The sequence below is a fragment of the Equus asinus genome, chromosome 6 (assembly GCF_041296235.1).
Source record: "Equus asinus isolate D_3611 breed Donkey chromosome 6, EquAss-T2T_v2, whole genome shotgun sequence".
NCBI lineage: Eukaryota > Metazoa > Chordata > Mammalia > Perissodactyla > Equidae > Equus > Equus asinus.
Genome location: NC_091795.1, coordinates 97,130,601 through 97,150,806, shown reverse-complemented (window position 1 = coordinate 97,150,806; position 20,206 = coordinate 97,130,601). Strand labels below are relative to the sequence as shown.

The following is a 20,206-nucleotide window of genomic DNA, read 5'->3' as shown; positions in this document are numbered from 1 at the left end:
GTACCCATGTGTGGCTGCCAGGAGCACCCAGCCCGCATTCTCAGAGCACCGCCTTTTTCTGGAGCTTCAAGGCCTGATGCAAATGATGCCTCTTTTCATCTCTTGATTCTCCTTCTTCACCCATATCAGAGGAGTGGGCATTGTGCTAAAATGATGACATATGACTTCAGTCTTAGAAGAATTGGTTTGTACATAGGTTTTTAAAACTAAAATTAAATAGCGGAACTAATCATCTACTAAAATCACTGTAGTTAGTGACAGCTGAAGCAAATCAAGTCATCTGTCATCAAAGGGATGTATTTATAAATGGCAGCAAGGATGAACATGTCCAGCTCACCCTGTAATCGCATTAAGCCATCAAGATCTGTGTAAAGTAAAGGGGGGTCAGAGCAAATCCGTGTTACATTGTCAGGAGCGCGTCTCTGTGTAGACCGCTCCTCTCACCTTGACTCCCTACAATCAGAGCACTATTTGTGGGGAAGTCTCCCTACCGAGGGGCTACGTCAGAACAATTCGCCTGCGCACACGACAGCTGAGAAGGGTCAACTCAGGCCGCGAAGGTGGAGGAGAGAGCTGCAGGACAGTGGGCAGGTGGAATCACTTAGAGAGTTCGTCAGTCCTGAGAAGGACGGGCCTGTAGATGATCAAGAAGAAAATAAATGTCTGTTTGAGTCAGAATCTTAAATAAGGTAATAGGTCTCTAATTTAAAGGCCACCTTAAAAAATATTAGATAGATTGCTTCCTTTTGAGTTGTTCCATTATTAATTCTAAATTACTAGATTTGCAGTACAATTTTGTGTAGCTGAACAAATCTTGGGAAAATATTACCATTTTTCTATCCTGGAGGCTTCATTTTCTTTTTCTAGGCAAGTTTAATAAATCGGTTTGGCAAGATTAATTTTCTTTAGCTTAAGGCCAAACAACAGGTTTGTTCCCTGACCTTGTGCGGTGGGAATGGGACGTTGAGGATGGTGTCTGAAGCATTACAGAGTCTGTAGGCCTTCAAAGTCTTTATATATATATATATATATATATATATAAATAGATATGAAAGTATATATATATATAATTTTGCATTCTACTCTTTTCCATTTTTTTTAGAAATTTGATCATTAAATTATGACGTGTTATCTAATATCTGACCTGCAATATGCCACTCCTTGTAACTTTTCCTCAAGGGGAAAGGAAGTGCATGTTATCAGATCTCTTTGAAGGTTTTTAGGGAAAATATTAGAAACGGACTGACGAAAAGTTTGATTTCTGGAGCCATCATTGTTTCTGCTGCCACCTCCCCCTGCTACCTCAATCTGATGGAGTTACAAGGAATAGGAGGCAAGATCTGCTGTCCGTGTCCTTGAAGATGATGCTGTTCTCTCCCTGTTCTGGTCTCTGGAGAGACACCCTCTCTGTCTGAGTCGGAAGCGTGGCTCCGGCCTGTGCAAGGAGGCCGGGGTGCATCTGGCTCTGCCTGGACTAGTGACAGAGGTGCCACACAGCATGTTACTCCTTGAAAGTCCTCATCCTCATGGCCCACAGTTTCCTGTTTTGCTTTATGGTAAAGAGCTGCTGAAAAATGACCCTGTGACCGTAGAAAGCAGATGCTGAAGGAAAGCGCAGCTGCCCCTTGGGAGGTTGATCAAGGACAGCAGCAACAGTTTGAGACAAGTGCATACCAGTGGCTGGAGGCCAGCAGTGCTGCTCAGACAGGGGCGTGTCCCTGCGCTTCTCTGCTCTCGGAATCTTCCTCCTGAGGCTCGGTCTCGCATGTGGACGCATCAGGGAGTTCCAAATTTCTCCAGACTGCTTCCTTCTGCTCTTATTCCTCACGCCCCTCCTCTGCCCCGGCCGAGCCACAGGCCCCTGAGTTCTCGCTGGTGTGGCCCCGACTCTCCTGCCTCCCTGTCCAGGCTGTCCAGGCACTCCCTACTTACCATCAGAAGGGAAACACGCACTTTCTTTCATTAATGTTTTTGGAGGGGATAAACAGTTAATATTTATTGAAGTAATTGTTATGTGCCAGTAGTCAGTGCTGTGCCATTTGTCCTACAGTTCTCTTTAATGCATGCAGTCTTTCTGTGAGAGTTGAATTATTATTTCCCTTTTTCAAGAAGAAGTCCAGGAAGGTGAGCAGTCTTTCCCAGAAGCACCGAAGGAGAAAGGAATGAACCAGCATCCACTCTCTGATCTTTCAAACGCCAGAAACCAACAGCTTTGGGTTAGACCAGACGATTGACAGCCAGAGTTTGACACGAGAGCTCAAACCTTAACCTTAACGTGGTGAACTGCTCTGCGGACTGGACTCTTATCTTTGAACATCTCACTGATTGCAGCTTTCTATAGCAGCTCCATTGTTTCTGTTTCCACCCAGGAGCTCCGTGGAACTTCTCTGAACAATAGAAAGGAAGTGTTCCCTATCAGGAAAATGCACCTAGGATCCTGGCATGTCCTGAGGTTGTAATGCCCAAGGGCTTGATCAGTAAACTTGAAGTCACAGTGAAATCACTTATGTATTGTAAAAGCATCTCAGAGTGCTTTTGTCAGGGGGAAGAAAGGTACCTGTTGAACACACTTTTGTTCTGTTCAGGAAGCATGCCCTGGGTGTTGCAGCTCAATGTGGAGGCCGGGGCTGACAGGATGAGGCTAGCAAAGTCCTTGACTTGAGGAGCTGATGACCTCCTGGTGGAGAAGCCCCCAGCACCTCTTAGCAAAACGTCCTTGTGAAGAGGGATGCAGGACGATGGGCAGGAAATCCCCTGGCAGCCCCGTGGGGGAGGCAGGCACCGGGTCAGGGTGGGTCGGGGCGCAGTGACAGTGGAGGGAGAGGTGGTCACCAGCAAAGACAACAGAGTGTGCCGAGGCAGGCAGCTTCCGGAGAACCGAAAGTGATGAAGAAGGACATGAATGGCACATGGCCTGATCGTGGCCAGAAATGCTGGAAAGGGAGTTGGGCCTGACAAGGGTCTCTGTACCCAGCTGATGGTTTGGCCTCCAGCACAGCGACTCATGCCCACAATCTGCATCTCCCATGAGCTGTCCAGGAGACTCCAGCAGGCAGCCGGGTTTGTCCACATTTGCTAGAAAAGAACATTGAAGACTTTTCACCAGGGTGGTGCAACATGATTTGGTTTATGTTTCAAAAAGCAAACTCAAAGAGGGGCCAGTCCGGTGGTGCAAGGGTTAAGTTCACGTGCTCCACTTTGGTGGCCTGAGGTTCACTGGTTCAGATCCTGGGCATGGACCTATGCCCTGCTTGTCAAGCCATGCTGTGGCATGCGTCCCACATATAAAGTAGAGGAAGATGGGCACAGATGTTAGCTCAGGGCTAATCTTCCTCCAAAAAAGAAAATTCAAAGAGTATTCAAGAGCTCAGGGTGCAAGACTTTGTGATGGGCAGTCTGGGAAAAATTTACTTATCTCAGTGGTGTGTGCAAATTAATATCAGTAAAGGAGTGCAGTTAATAGTGCAAGGAAGAGCGAGTTCACGGTGGACAGAAGTCATCAGGGACAGTAGCTGCATGGCAGACAGAACTCCGGCTGGCAGAGGCTTTGCCTCCATCTGCGCCTGCACATCCCTTTGAAGAGGGAAACACAGAAGGCAGGTGAGCGGTGGCGACAGGCCGGGACTGCCAACCTCCTGAGCAGGCTTCCTGCTGTTGCACCAGAAGAGCCAGGGGGTCTTGATGTGCACTGTGCATTCAGGCACCACAGGGTCGACCTGTAAAACCAGCAAAGTCAAGGCCAGCACCTTCTTGGGAGGTGAGGAGGCCTTGCTGGCTGCAGCCATGCAGTCTCTTCTAGCAGAGTTGATTTTAGGGGCCAGACAGCAGCCGCTGTGTCTAGCCCTCCCTGGCTCTCAGAAGAGTAACTTCCTGCCCTCTCAGACGCTTTGGGCTCTGTGCTTATTGACTCTTTGCTCAAAAAGAGGCTGTCTTTTTACACTGTAAGTTAAATGAATAAACAGCCATCAGCCCCTCCTTTGTGCTGTCGATGGAGCCGTTTTGTTTTATGAGCAGTAGGAGAGAAGATGGCACCTCCGTTCCTGGAGGACCAGAGGGAGTGTGTAGACCACCCACTCCCGCCCCCTCTGCCGGTGCTTGTTCAGGTTTTGGGTGCCATGCACTGAGCTAGAAGCACAGTTACAGAGTTTGACATCAGTGAGGGTCCCAACGCCAAGAAAATGACAGCACGGTGACTGGAGGTTAAGGTGGGACGTGAGAACACCTGGAGGGAGGTGGAACAGGAGGTTTCCGTGAGAGTCAGAAGGAGCTTCTGCTCACTCGCAGACACTTGGAGAAATTGTAGGTGGAAGACGGGTTCCGAGCTAGTTCTCCAATGATGAGAACATTTAGTGATCTGAGCTGAGAGGGAGGCACTCTCGAGGTGAGACGCCTGGCACTGATGGAGGAGGACAGACCACAAGCAAGGAGACCCTCCACTCCCGGAATAGTCCTGCCAGGGCGACAGGAAGATGCGAGGCGGAAGGACTCCGGTGGGATCAAGCGCAGCCAGGGCCAGGAGCAGCTTTTAGACCCTCTGACCTACTTGTTCAGAAGCACTGCACCACAGAGATTCCTTCTTTCCTACAAAATCAGAAGGCCCCTGAGCCCGGGGGAGCCCTTCTTCAGGCTGAGACTGGAACCTGGAAGAGGGCTCCCTCTAGCGCCCACGGAGGATGGAGGCCCTGGGGACCAGCAGCGGGCCCTGCAGCGGCAGCAGCCGCGTGGTGCCGATAGATGCTCTTGCTCTCTTGTCACCCACTCTCTCTCATCCCCACTTCCTCTGAGCATAAAGAAAGATACCAGGCGCAGGCAGGACTCATTCACTAAACTGAGAGGAATCTCCCATCTACCCCTCCTCTTTCTTTTCTTCCCAGGATGATTTCCTCCTGATCCACTATGATAAAGGACCCTGCCGGAACAAGCTGGGCCATTCCAGGGCTTCTGTGATCTGGCATCGGACACAGGTAGGAAGTGACTCACCTGGAGCATTGATCTCCCGAGGAGAGAGAGAGAGAGCTCATGTGTGTGGGTTCCAGGAGACTTGCCAATTGCTTGGAGATCTGCTGTATAGAAAAATAGAGCTGATAAATGTGATTCTTGCCAAAATTTCTCCTGGCCTCGGATGACACTGTAATACACAGTTAGCACATGATGGTTCTGTAGCGTCACACTGTAGGTTGCTTGTACCTTGTCTTGGTAACAATCCACTGTGTTCAGTTAATCCTTGTGTAGCCCTTAAAGAAGAGCTTTCTATGGAGGCTCCAAGGTGAGCAGCTTAGTCACAGGAAAGGGTAACAGGGAATGAATGGAGAAAGCCCCTCTGCCTGTCTGGGCAGCCTGTGGGGTTTACCCAGGGCTCGTGCGTTAGTATTTATTCATACTTTCAACACATATTTACTTCCTGCTGTACACCAGCCACTATTCTAGGAGCTGGAAATACTCTGGTGAGACACATTCTTCTCTCCTGGAACCCACATGAGAGAAGAGACAGAGATAGTATACCAGCAGCATATGTGTAATGTGAATTCAGCTGTGGAGGGGATGTGATGGGGGGGGTCTTTTAGATTGTGTGATCGAGAAAGCCCTTTGGAGGTGGTGCCCTTGGCTGAGCACTGAATGATGTGAAGGAGCGGGCTGTGGGAGTGTGTGGAACAGGACAGAGGGACAGTCCAGGCACAGGGGACAGGGATGAGTTGAAGGGTAGAACTGTGGGATGAAGCTCTGGGAGTGAGGCAGGTATAGTCAGAGATGATCTGAGTCCAGACCCCCTGGGATTTGCAGGCCATGGTGAGAGGTTCTGGTTTTCCCCTGGGTGACAGGGAAGCCCTGAGGACATTAGCTGGAGGAGACTCGGTCTGTGCGAGTTTCTGGGTGTGGAAGAGGCCTGAAGGGCTCGTGCTCACAGCACTTCTCGCCTCCGCGCTGGGACAGCTGTCACCCTGTCTGGGAGATGAAGGAGCCACGTCTCAGGGCAGTTTCCTGGGAATGGGCAAGGGTCCACCTTTAACTGCGCTTCCTCCGTAGTCCTCGCTGCAGGGCTGTGGCACAGCCGAACAGATCCACGGCAGGGCTGACAGACGCTTTCTGGAAAGGGCCCCACGCTAGATGGTCTTGGCTTTGCAAACCGTAAGATTCGGTTGCAATTGTCAACTCTGCCTGGTAGGGAAAAAGCAGCCACTGACAATATGTCAACAAAGAACCATGGCTGCGTTACAGAAAACCTCTGATTAAGAAAACAGGTGGTAGAATTGACGGTGGTGATGGTTGCACCAGTCTGAATACGCTAACAACCATTGAATGTGCACTTTAGGTGGGTGAGTTGCAGTGTCTGTGAATTATAGCTCTGTAAAGCTGAGCTAAACAAAACAAAGCAGATTGTGGACCAGATTTGGCCCACGGGCCAGTTTGCTGACCTGGGTCTGGAGGGTTGATTTTAGCTCCATTGACATTTCTCCCTCCTTGCTACACCCTCGTCCCTGCCCCAGCTTCAGTGCCTACCCCTCCGCCTCTGCACTAGTTTGTAGCCTGCTGTAACAAAGGACCTCGAACTGGGCGGCTTGGAACAGCAGAAAAGTACTCCCTCACAGTTCTAGAGGCCAGAAGCCTGAAATCAAGGTGTCGGCAGGGCCATGCTCTCACTGATGCCTGCAAGGGACTCCTTCCTGCCTCTTCTGGCTCCTGGTGCTGGCCAGCGGTCCTTGGTAATCCTTACTTGCAGATGCATCACTCCACCCTCCCTCTTCACGTGGCTGTCTTTCCTCTCTGCTTGCCTGTGTCTGTGTCCAAATTTCCCTTATGATAAGGATGCAGGTCATACTGGATTAGGGCCTGCTCTGATAACCTTGTTTTAACTTGATGACCTCTGTAAAGACCCTGTTTCCAAATAAGGCCACATTCTGAAGAACTGGGAGTTAGGACTCTGGCATGGCATTTTGGGGGGACACGATTCATAACAACATGCCCACCCCTGCACAGTATAGGAAACTGCAGTGGGGCCGTGTTGCTCCTTGTACTGGTTTTCCCCTGGCTGCATGTGGTGGGGATGGATGTGGACTGGTTCGGGCGTCCTGTATTTGCATAGCCGCTGGGCAAGTGGACGCAGGTATGCGCACCTGAACCCTGAAAGTCAGAACCAGGTGAGGCCTCGGAGATCACGGGGTCCTTCTCAGGCCTTTTCCGTGTAGGGAGCGAGTGCCAGCCAAGGGAAAGTGACTTGCCCAGGGCCTTGTTCTCTACTGCTGTGCAACCAACCTCCCCAACGTGCTGGCTTATCCTCATGTTCCCTTTGCTCACGAGACTTCGGTGTGAATGAGGCTCCGCAGAGACAGCTCGCCTCAACCCGACTTGGCATTGGCTGGGGCGACGTTCTCTGACGTTCACTGGCTCTCTGCATAGTGGGGAGTTAATCCCGCTGTTGGTGGTGCCTCAGCTGGAGCTGGGGCTGGAACTCCAGCATGTGTCTCTCCACATGGCCTGAACTTCCTAGCAACATGGTGGCTGACCAAGCACGGGCTTCCCAGGAGCAAGCGAGAGCCCAGTGGAATCTGTCTCTCTTTGTAAGGCAGCCTCGGGGGTCACACTTGCCTTGTGCCTGTTTAGCACTGGGAGTGAGTCACGTGTTCCTGAGGGTCCTGGGCAGCACTGCTTTCCTGGTGGCAGTCACTAAGAGAACAGCGCACTTGAGAAATACAGGAACCTGACGACCCGGGATTCACACCGTGAACTGTTGTGGAGGAAGGAGCCTGGAGGCCCCTCTCTGCAGTTCCTCTCAGCATCATCAGTCAGCAAGCCAGAAGGGGCACCTACTAGTGCCAGCTGTGAGCTGGGCCCTGGAGCCCATGGACGAAGGAACCACCCCTGATCTCAGGGCCCTCTGGGTCCTAGTGGAACTGAACAGAAGCATTCAGGAAAGCATCCACTTCTCTATGGTGTGAGAAGCTCCCAGAGACACGCGGGGTTGTAGATAGAGCAGCAGAGGATGTCACAATTTAGTGTTAGGCTTGGGGTAAACCATAAAATATGAGTGAGCCAGTGTCAAAGGAAAGTGAAGGCAGTCGTGAAAACTATGAGACGTGTAAAGCAGTGGAAGCGAAAGCCGGCTGCATGGACAAACTGAGGGATATTGTGTGCAGTGGCAGAGCTGCGCCGGGGCAGACGTTCCTGTACAAACAATGGAAGGCCTTGTTCTCAAGCCTGCAGTGTGACAGCAAGAACCTCCCCCAACACACGCTGTGGAACACCCATTACCAGGAGGCGCTTCTGTTCTTCTGATTTGTCTTTAGAGGTGAAGCATCAACGTGGATGCTTAGACGTCCTCATTTCCCACGTGAGTCTCCTGGTCTTTGATCATATTGGTGCCCTCCATTCCCTTTCCCCTTCCAACAGGCTCTTGCTGGGGGTTTACTTATTAGCTGACTTGTTAACGACCCTGTGAGTGGAGTTTTACTTTGTGTTTATTGTAAAGCCTCTTAAGCGGAAATGTGGGTTTTATTATCTTCCATCAAGTTATTCATGAAGTTTCTGTTGTGTATTTACAAAGCATCCAGAAACCATGGTAGGCGCCGGGGTCTGGATGCTGTGGGGTGGCAGGCAGGAACCTGATTCCGTGGCCTGAATGTGCATCTCTACACCACATCCCTCCTTTCCCCTCTTCCTCACTGGCCTTCGGGACGAATGCTCCCAGCTGTGCCGTCTCCCTCTTCCTGGCCTCTTCGCTTTGGCCCTGCTGCCCCCCTGGTCTTCATCTTTTCTCTACTTGTCCTGGCCGCGCCCAGCTCTGCACATCTAAATTCTACCCACCTCCACAACCAAATGCAGGTGTCACTGCCTCCGTGAAGTCTTTCCTGATTGTTACTAGAGCCCTCCTCCCGTATCCTCTGAGCTCTGGATATTTCTTCTGGCTCTTACCACATCTTATTGTGATTCACTCCTTTTGTTCCCTCTTGAACACGTCTCATCGTTTATGATAGACAAACCGTCCTTGAGAGCAGGGATTTGTCTTGCTCATCCCTGTGACCTCACGGCCCTGGGCCCACGCCTGAGACAGAAGGGTGCTGCAGGAAAAGTACTTGGATGAAAGAGTGAACCCTCAGTTTGGCTTTCCTGTGGCTGGGTTGCAATCTCCCTCCTCAAAGCCGATGGGCCCTGGAGGGACCAACATCCTTGTTCCTTCGGCTACTCGACACATGGGAATCTTCTTAGGGATGAGACAAGAAGAAAAGGGGCCTGCCTGGCTGAGCCACGTTCACCTGGGATCCTGGGAGAGCTGCTTTGTTCTGGGTTTGCTCCTGGTGGGAGCATGACGGAGGTGGATGATGCGAAGTTTGTGACCATTCAGAGAAAGAAAGAACAGTCAGGTGTAGTTAGAGAGGTGATGCTACTTGTTCCCTCTCTAGAGGAAATAAAGAAGTTACCGTTAAGAAAAGTGGACTCCTGGGCCAGCAGCCCGGTGGCCTAGTGGTTAAGTTTGCCATGCTCTGCTTTGGTGGCCTGGGTTTGGTTCCCAGGCATGGACCTACACCACTTGTCTGCCAGTGGCCATGCAGTGGTAGCAACTCACATACAAAAAGAGGAAGATTGGCAGTAGATGTTAGCTCGGGGTGAATCTTCCTCAGCAAAAGAAAAAAAAGAAAAAGTGGGTGAATCTTCCTCAGCAAAAGAAAAAAAAATTGGACTCCAGACCTGGTACAGTTGTGTTTGGGGAAACAAGGCAGCAATGTTAGTGTGACAAAGTGTGACAGGTGCACATACGGCAGTTTGAGTGGATGCCCACCCTACCTGGAAACCCCTGACTTCATATGGTCTCATCTTTGTCTGCCTTTTAGAAATAGGTCCCTCTGTAGAGATCACTTCCAGTGTGGGGGCATGGTCCTGCCTGTTTTTCTGGCCTCTTGCATCTCCCCTGCCACCTTTCCCTCCTCTGTGCTCTGTGGACTGACCTGCACGCTTGCCCCGTGCAGCACTTGGATGAAGCCCAGTGCATACTGATGGAGTGGACTTCAGTGCCTGGCTCTGGGGAGCACAGAGGATTGCAAGGCAGAGTGAGATGTTCAAAGCATGGAAGTATTTTTTGTTAATAATTCAGGCTAGAAGACTGACGGAAACTGTATGAAAAGACTGGCACCTAAATCTGACCATAAAGTTTCTGAAGTTGGAGGTTTTAGAAAAGACATTCAAGGAAGAAGGGACAGTGAGAGCAGAGGCCCAGGCATGACCACAGGAGCAGGGTGGGGACATCTGGGGCTTCGGTGCAGCTGGTGGGAAGCTGAGGGTGAAGGAGTGATTAAATCTGGAGAGAATCAAGTGTCATGCTGTAGATGTAAGACTTGATGGCACTAGGGAGCCACAGAAGGTTTCAGAGCAGCACAGACAGGACATAACTGAGGACTGCTCGCCCTGACATTCCTGGTCCTCCAGCATCTGGCCCTACTTGCTCATTTAGCCTCATCTCCATCTCTCTGCAAAGCAGAAACTGCCAGCCTGGTGGCTTCCCTGAAGAACCCACTCCGAGGCTCTGCTGTCCCTTCTCACGCCTGCCCCTCTCCCTGCTCCATTTTGCTCCTTCTCTCTCTCTGCCCATATTCTTCCCATCCATTTTTAAGGTTCTGCCCCGGCTCTGCCTCCTCCCATCAGCCTCCTTTAACCTGCCCAGGCCGGAGCACATGCCGAGTGGTGGCTTTTGAATTTTATTGACTGCAGCCCATGGGTAGAAACACGTAGTGCCTGTCGTCCGCACAAATGCCCAGGCGCGTGCTGTCAGTTCGAGTCTATTTAGCGCAGTCCTCATCTTCACCTGCACATTGACGCACAATCCAATAGAGGGGTCAGCTTCCCTGCCTCTGGCATCAGTGGTGGTGCCATCGTTGGAGATTTTGCCCCGTGTCGGCGTCATAAGCTCCCCGGGAGCTGCTTCTCTGTCTGCACTGGGGGCCTTGCCAGGCTCAGCCTCAACAGTCCCCAAGAAATCCCCCTACATTCATGTCCCGTGACTCCCACCTTTTAGGGGTTGCGGTCGACCGCCTAGTATAATTTGTCGATTCAGCTTTTCCTGCCAGTAGATGTGAAGTTAGGTAAAATTGTTTTAGGAGATGTCTGAGAATTTTAGTGTGGCTTCCTGTGACTGCGGTATGCTGCTTCAGTATTTCATGCAAATACGCTTCAGCCAGCACCCTTTCACCTGGACTTTCCTAAAAAGACCCCACGCTGTGAGTGGAAGAATTCTGTGTCTTTGGCATGGAAAGGTTTCGTACACTTCTGTTTTGTCCCGAGGGATGTTTTGTACCCTGTACAACAGGCTCCTGCGGAAACAGTGCTTTTTCCACATGGATGTGAGAAATGGCCGGGCGGTCGTGCAGGCCCTCACGCAGGGTGTGCAGACATGGCTCGTTTGTCATTACTGCAGCGTTCCTGGGCGTGTGTCCTCTCCTCTGCCCTCTTGCACGCTCACTCTAACCACGATTGCCGTCAGTGTTTGCTTCCCTTTTCCAGTGCTGTTCCAGAAACCCGCCACCGTGTAAGAGAGAAAAGGCACACTTCTTTTCACTAAAGTGCATCTCCTGCCTCAGGATGCCAGCCCCTGCCCGGGTGCGTCTGGTCCACCCTGGTTCTTCCTTCTATTCAGAGCAGTGAGGAGATGCGCTTTACCCCTAGACCCACCTCACAGCAGGGAGAGAGCTCGCTTTTGTGCAAAGTATGGCATTTGATACAGCTAGCTAATTACGAATTTCTGTAGTCACGCATCCGAGGGGACATGCCCGCTAACACCCCCCGAGGCTGAGCTGCAGGGCAGGGCAGGAGTTCTTTCCAGAAACACTCCTCTCCTGGCAGCCTCGTGCAATGACCTGTTCTGGGTGTTTGTCACTGAGCTCAGTGACATACGCACGAGTTGTCTCCTGTACTAAAACTAGGATGCCCAGTCCTCTCTGACTTACACAAATACTGGACCTTTGGCATCGCTTTTTGGCTATAGGTTTTGCATTGGTGAAATGAGAAAATTGGCGGGGTTATAATCCAGGGTCAATAAGCTTTCTTTATTCTGCAAGTATGGGGAGGTGGGACCAGCTCTCATGACCACAGCAGGGAGGGAGGCGTCCTGTTAGCCCTGTGCGTGCATTCCTAGTGCCCGTGGCCCTCCTCTGGCCACGTGGTTCTGTCCACTTCACTTCCATTTTCACCCGACTGCCCCATTGGTCTCACAGCTTACCTGTCTCCCTGGCAGCCAGTGTCTCCACTTGGATGTCTAAGGGGCATTTCAGATAGAACATGCGTGAGCAGAATTTTAGATGTTTTCCGCAAAATCTCTTCCTCTGCGTCTCCCTCATTTCTGGACGTGCATCACCAGCTTCTGTGTTGCTTAAACAAAACGCCCGGGTGACCACCAGGATTCCCCACCTCCTCCCACGCTCACTCCCCTCTACCCACGTCGCTGCCTTCGTGCTGCCTGAACCTCCCTCCTGGGCCGGCTGCACAGGCGCCAGTCCTTGCTTTCTCTGCCCGGGTCCTTCTCCTCCTTGGCCATCAGCGTGGCCTCACATCCTCAAAGACGACCTCCCCCCCCCCCGGCTCCCAGTCGCTCTCTTCATCGTGCCCCAGCCCATCTCCACCTGGTTGTCTCCTGCTGGACCCACCACCTCCCCAAGGAAGCTGTCCTTAACTCCTCAGGATCTGTTTCCGGTGTCTTGAATCTGTGTTTCTGCCAAAGTTTGTAATTATTTGCGTGTCTGCCTCCTCCTCCCAGCAGGAGAACCCATTCTGTCAGAGGACAAAATCGGATCCTAGTTCTCCTTGCACCATACAGTTCAGAACAAGATATTCATTAAGCAGAGAAAAGAGGAACTCTGTAGAAGGGTGAGGAAGAGAGAGGTGGGGGCAGTCAATCGCTAAAGATCCCACGTAAACGAGTTACAACTGCCAGCTAGCACTGCTTTCTCATTTAATCCCCTTCCTCAAAACCCACACACAGCCAGCCCTGTGATGATATTTAACAGCTGCCCGCAGGGCAGGAGAGGAGGGAAGGGCCTAACCTCTATCGTTGGCCGCTTTCCGTGGTGTAAACACTCCCATGATGGCTATTTCAGGCTGCTGACATGATTTCACTGAATGGAGGATTGGGGAGAGACTTGTGAGCTGACCCCAGCGCACCCCAGCACAGCCCCCGGCCCCTTACCCCCATCATGGTCCCAGCCTCCGCTGCCTTCAAGCATGTACTCGACAAATAATGATGCTGTGTTCAAGTGCCAGGTTTCAATGAACGAGAGTCGGTCCATTCACTGTACCATATCTTTGACTTTGGCTTGGTGTTTCCAAGCCCTAGGATGTGTTTTGCTGAAGAACTCTCTGGGGAAGAGGTTTCAGAACATACCAGTTTCTATTCAACTGGTTCATCGCATAAACATATGTTGGACATTTATTATGGGAGAGGCACTAGGCTGCACGTAGGGGTTTACAATCGTCACACAAGGTGTGTTCTGCCCGGAAGTAGTGTACCGTTTGAGAAAGTCAGTCTGAGTGGTTGACTGTTCCCTTAAATCAGGGTTTGCTGGTATGAAAGATGCTGTGTTCTCCCATGATTCCCCTGGGAGCCTGAAACTGTGCACCTGTCCCTCTGTGTCCCACAGTATGTAAGCTGTGCCTCACACATATTTATACCATGCCCACTAAGTGATTGTTTTTGTTTTGTGACACTTGCTTCCTGTCTCACTCTTTCCTGTTGGCTGCCTTCCTTCTGGCAGTGTGTGCATCCTCCTATCACCAGCTGGCGGGAGGCTGGGTAACCAGCTTATTAAATGGCGTGCAAAGAGATGGCATAGACTGAAAACTGAGATGGTGTCTTATTGGCCAAGAATGTGAGTTTTTGGTCGAGGATTTCAGTGTGTCGGACGGCAAAGAGTCCCTGGCTCCTTTGGGACTCTACGTTTCCAGTATTGAGATTGCTCAGGAGTGCCCCCCCCCCACCAATGAATAACACCTTCCTGTGTGTTTTCATGCATTCTGAAATATCAGTGTACACGTGATTTTAACAAAACAGGGTCTGAATTCATACCGTGGAATTCCACCATTGACGTTCTGCTCAGACAAATGGACTTAGCCACCTGGCAGAAAACATGGATTCATAGCATTCGCACAATTCTCATTTATAAATGCAACATGATGTGAGTGCATGTGTGTGTGATGGCTTTCAGGCAGAAACCTAAGTCAACGTGTACTTTCACACATCGGGGATGCTTTAGCATAGCATCATATTTCAGAGCTGATGATAGCCTTTAGAGAGCTTTCACCTCAGTGGTTTATTTTATCACTGAGGAGACTGAGGCCCAGAGAGAAGTGAACAAACTGAGTCAGCATTAGAACCACGTGCCAACCGTGTTCATGTATTTATTGCTCTGAACACTAGTTGACGGTCTAACTCCATCTTCAGATTTCGATTCTGCGCTCTCCATTGGCCGGGAGGGATGCAGCTGATGGCACAAACTAGGCAAAGAGCAGACTCTCTGCTCCTCTGACCATCCACGTTGCCTGAATTAGATGACACTGTGCCCACATTTGAGGCTTTAGTCTTTCAGCAGTTACTCTTACTTAGAGGTAACATAGGTTTTAAAACAAAATGAAAATGCGTAAACAGTCACTGTTGGGTTTTAAACTCCAGGAATGGCACAGGTCTGGTCCCTCCCTGATGCACAGTGCCTGTGCCTCTCCTGTCCTCCCATCTGGAATGCCTTAACCTAGTCTTCCTTGTTTACTATCCACCTCCTCGTCATTACAGTCTCAGCCATCTCCCATTGGAAACCCTCCTTCCTCCTGGCAAATGTAGGCATCTGCCTCTTGGGCTTCCTTTACACCTGTCAGTTTTTGTAAAATGTACTGTTATCAGTTGATTCAATTGATGTCCCTTTCCACCAGATTGGATGCTCCTTAAGGGCTAAGATCTGATGTGCCTCTCTATTTGCCACACCTAGTGCAGTGTCTGGCTCAGGAGAAGCTTGTTGGTTAATTGGATGTATAAAAGGATGGATATTTGGGTGCTCAGATAGAAGGAGGGAGGGGAAGGGAAGGAAAAGGAAGAAAGAGAAAGGAAGGAAAGGGGGAGAAGTGGTGGGAAGAAAGTGAAGGGAAGGAAATATGGGTGGATAGATTGATGGGTGGATGAATGTATTGATGGATGGATGGATGCATGATGAATGGAAGAATGAATGAGTTGATGGATGGATGGATGATAGTTGGATAGATGAATGGTTGGATGGATGGATGAATGGATGGGTAAATCATGGGTGAATGGATGACGGATGGGAGATGGATGGATGAGTGGATGGAGAGATGACAGATGGATGGATGGATGGGTGGGTGGATGTTGCATGGATAATGGATGGATGGATGGATGGATAGGTGGATGATGGGTGGGTGGGTGGGTGGTTTATACGTTAGCTATGGAACCTGCAGACAAGCCGCCTTACCCTTTGCTCCTGTGTTTCCTTCTTGCAGGTCGTGGGCATTTTTGCTGGATTTGGGCTCTTGCTCTTGGTGGCCTCGCCTTTCCTGCTCCTGGCCACTCCATTTGTACTTTGCTGCAAGTGCAAGTGCAGTAAAGGCGATGACGACCCATTACCCACCTAGAGGAAGGCATGATGCTGGAACAAGACCCCTGCCTCCGGGAAGCGTGGCTCTCCCCAACCCCATCCTGCCGTCCCCCTCTCACTAAACATCTTTCTTGCCTTATGTGCCCCATTGAGCTTCACAGTGTCACGCTGGATGCCGTGATTTCAGGGACTGACGTCAGAACGTTTGCCAAGGCCCCGAGTGCAGTCCCCTAGGCATGGGGAAGGCAAGGCTGGCATGGGAGGGCACGTCCCCACAGAATTGGTCTCTGCAGACTTGACAAGGGAGGTGCTATATGAAGCACCCTGGGCAGTTTTCTCCCTATGGTGATAGACCAGGAACGTCTGGTGGTTGCTCAAGAGACCTCCTCGTGCAAAATGTCGTCCGTCTCCTCCTTGGCTTCAAGATGGCGCCACATTACTGAGAGAAGAAGTCTTTTAAAGATTGCAACACACTTCAGACAGAATCCGGTTATTCTGACTTGAGAAAAGCACTCTGTTTATGACAACTGTTTTTATTACTAATGGCATTTAGTAAAATCCTTTTTAGAAGGTGTTTTTTTTCTTTTTTTCCAACTAATTAGTGAAAACTCAACAAGGTGCATCTAAACCATCCTATGCCTTTCTTGAAATGTGCATTTTAAGAAGTTATCGTTAAACGACTTTTCTGGCTCTGCCACTTTTCAGGAGATTTAGAAAGCCTTATGCGCTCTATGTGTTTTTTCTTGAAACTCGTAATGCCTTTTTGAATGCTGTAAGCTGCGTCCCGTTATAAACGTGCTTCCCCTATGGTTGCATCTCTTTGAGAATACTGACGTTTTAAAGGAGCATCTCCATCATTAGATTTGCCTTTTGTTCTTTCTCTCTTTGGTGATTAAACTCAGCTCACAGGGCTTATATCTTCTCACCCAGGTATCAGCACATATTTTTCAATGTCTTCAGAAACCAAATGTTTTACTTGGAAATAGCTCTTCTGGGAATCTCTCTGGTTGGCCGCTTGCCTCAGTCTCCCCAGGCAGACAGTAAGCAGAGAATAGTGCTATTGACCCGCAGAGGCAGGGCCTCCTGGCACGGCTGAGGACTCCTGGGGTTTGGAGGAGAAGCTTCCTGGATTTTCACAGTTTTTCAAATGACTGAGTTATTTCGGAGAAGTCATTTATCTTACACAGTTCCAAGCCCTGTTGCTAACCATTTTGCCCCTGCCGAAAAGTACCTTCTGTTTCACTTAGTCATTTTGATGGGGGATGTGGCACTCCCTCTTTCACAGGCTGTTACCACAGTAGCAGAATGCACAGATCAATAAGACACAGGTAACTCATCAATTGGCTCTGAAAAGTGGGGAAAGCGTATTCTTTACAGTTGACTTTGATTTAGCTTCTAAAGCCGAACGTGCTTTTAAAGAGCAAACTAATTGCCTTGAACTTGGGACTTCTAAAAATAGTCGAAAGGCTAATGTTGTAGATTTATTATAGTGGAACTTTTTAAAACTTATTAAGCATTCCAGAAAGGAGTAAAATGAAAACAAAATTCGACTTTTATCACACGTTTGCTTGTTGCGAGCACCTTGGTCAAATGTGGTGGTCTTTTGTCTCTGCCTTCCACATCGTCCATCGGTCTCAGGTCCTGCTTTCCCCGTGCCTCTAGAAATGTCTTCTTTATTTCTTAACATTTATAGGTTAGGAGAAACAGGAGCACCTCACGTTTCACCTCTAGGGTTTCTTCTCTTTGTGAAACTGAAGCCATTTAGGAAACCAGTCTGTGTCAAAATTATGTTCAAAAAATTCTCCTTATAATTGCAGTTTAAAAATTCCATAACTAGGGGGCTGGCCCCGTGGCCGAGTGGTTAAGTTCTCGCGCTCCGCTGCAGGCGGCCCAGTGTTTCGTTAGTTCGAATCCTGGGCGCGGACATGGCACTGCTCATCAAACCACGCTGAGGCAGCGTCCCACATGCCACAACTAGAAGAACCCACAACGAAGAATACACAACTATGTACCGGGGGGCTTTGGGGAGAAAAAGGAAAAAATAAAATCTTTAAAAAAAAAAAAATTCCATAACTAAATGAGAGCATGCCTGAGACTGTCTTTCTGGAAGAAGCCCGAGCAATGAGTCTCTGTGCTTGGAGATGTTGCGATAGGTCTGGTGGGAGAATGGCTTTTCTAGAGAGAGAGACAAATGCATGAGGCCTGAAGATGAAGCTGGTGGCCTGGGCCTCAGGCCTCATACTGGGATTTGTGAATGCACTTATCTAGCCAGTGCCTGTTAAAATGTATATGGAAGACAGCAGGCTCTTGGCCCCAGGTCCAGTGGCCCACCGGGCAGGCCATCCCCCCTCCCTGTCCATCCTGCCTGGACCAGCTGCTGCCCACTGCACCAGGCAGAAGTCCATACAGTGGCACCCCTTACTTGGGGGTAGGAACCAGAGTCTTTGGGAAGATTTCGTTCCCTGAGTTCAGATCCCTTCATTCCTAGTGAGTCAGGCTGTCCATCTGTCCTGGAGGAGTCCATCGCCAAATCATGCACGTGCATAGCCCCAACCATCCTTGTGCCTTCACCTCTGACACATATCACAGGCACCTGGTTCGACCCAGGGAGGGACCACAGAGATTCTGGGGCTGGCCGGGGCCAAAGCTGCACTTACTTGCTCTGAGTTTTTGCATCAAGTGTGCCTCAGTGGGCTCAGTTTGACTCAGTAATAAAAAAAACTGAAGCCTCCCTTCCCCAGAAAGACACCAGCAGAATCGCATTGAGATCCTTCCGTGAACTTGCATTTCCCTCGTCTGACTCCTTTTTTCAGTAAGGAATGCTATCCCCATTGTTTGTGGGGAAGCGATGTCAACCATGCTTGATGTAAAGTGTAGATAGAACGTGGGAAGATGGCCCATGTTTTGGATTTTAACCTCGCAGTCACTCCCTAGTGAAACCTGAGGAGTTCTGCACTTAGCAGGTGTACTCACTCCTGTTATTCGGCACAGTTTGTCTTAATTGAAAATGAGATTCACTTTTACAGATGATTTTCACGCTGACCCTCTGGAAGCCCATGTCTGTTTATTCATTTAGAGGCCTTTAAATGCTCGGGAGGAGGGAAGAAGACCCTTCCAAATGGACCATGGCTGACTCTACTGCTGTCCAGTGGGCTTGGCGATGGAGGGCACCATTGACCTGTCGGTTATCTGAGTCCCTTGTGTAACTGACCCCATTGTGAGGTTTTACTGGTCGTGCCTGATCTCCAAGTCTGGCTCTGTCATGTATCCTGTAGCCCAGCCACTCAAGCTTTTCAATCGTCACCTGAGGCCAGCACCTTCAGAGGAGTCACCATCTATGAGGACTGACTAGGATCTGAGCAGAAACAAACCCTTTGACTGCTCGAATTGCCATCCAAACCAGTTCTTCCTCAACGCCCAGGAGTAGCTGCAGACTAAGGAACCAACGTCTGCCTTCTCTGGCATCTTTTTCAAGGGGGACACATCCTCTTTACAGCATATTATTCCATAAGACCGGTTTAGGAACCGGGCCAGTTTCTGATTAGAATACAGGGCCCATGGGAAAGGGATCATCAGATATGGAAAAGATACTCCAAGATGAGTTTATCCCTTTTCACCTACATTATAAAAGTTAAAACTTATTTAACAAATTAGAATAGGACATTTTCCCTTGGTAGTCTTTAAAAATGTGGAAATTGAAAGGACCAGGGTGAGCTCTTTTGTATATTTCTCGGATTCTCATTTATTAATAATACTCTTGTGTGTATCAATCATAATGAAATCATCAAGGGAAAATATTTTGCATGTATAAAGCTTTGTGAAAGTCTTTAAAAAATACCAAAGCTTGTCTGTTCCTTAGAATAAACCCAAGCCCTGATGAAAATAAACAAAATGAAGAGATTATGACTGGTATTGCCAAAAATGCCAAGTGGAACCAAGGGTCCTGCGTTAAAATGTAATTGCTAATGCATCAGAAGTGGGAGAGCATGCTGTTTGGTATCAAGCCCGTGGCCTCCATCCTTCCTCTGATTTGTGTAATCCTGGCTTCCACAATTCCAGGATCCTTCACTTAGGGGTAGGTCCCTGCCACATGCCTGACCATTCGTTCCTTCTTTGCTCATTTTACCATGTGTGTATTTTAACCTTGTATAAAAATAATGCATGAATGAGTCATGCACATGTATACATGATATATTTGACAAGTGGTGGTAAAAAAAAAACAAGTTTGGTTTGTGTTTTTGAAATGTCAATACATTTTGTGCCACTAACACTGTGATGTATAAAAGAGCTGTTTGAATGCCTTTTAATGTTGTGTTTTGTACTTTGGAATCATATGGAAAAGTTTGGTTTGTAATTTCAATACATATTTTAAATGTATTGTCTCTTACGTAGTTTGTCCCCCCTTTAGAAGGGATTTCTTTTTAAAGATATTTTGGCTGGAATACAGGTTACTTTTTTTAAATCCTGTCTGGCTCCGTCTTTTGTACATATTTAGTTGACTACTGGCCTGAAGATTCAAAATGTTAAGAGGATTGGAGGTGGAAGGGAGAAGGGGTGGGGCGGGAGAGAGATCTCAGACCACTGAGAAAACAGCTCTTGTGTTGTGAGTTTTCTCTCTTAGGAGTCTTCTCAGC

At 49.3% G+C, this 20,206-nt stretch overlaps 1 protein-coding gene across 7 annotated transcripts in view; it reads left to right on the top strand.

Moving 5' to 3' along the window:
• The window catches only part of RNF144A (ring finger protein 144A), a 169,720-nt gene that overhangs the window by 99,513 nt on the left and 50,001 nt on the right, over window positions 1–20,206 (top strand). For 5 of the 7 annotated variants that reach the window (XM_044771895.2, XM_044771897.2, XM_044771896.2 and 2 more), the window contains 2 exons: window positions 4,875–4,964; window positions 15,478–19,949. In XM_044771895.2, the coding sequence (XP_044627830.1) occupies window positions 4,875–4,964; window positions 15,478–15,609 (222 nt within the window). In that variant the 3' untranslated portion in view covers window positions 15,610–19,949. Of the gene's footprint in view, window positions 1–4,874; window positions 4,965–6,485; window positions 6,627–15,477; window positions 19,950–20,206 lie in introns of those variants that run through there. The other 2 variants (XM_070512661.1, XM_070512662.1) reach the window with 2 other exon arrangements.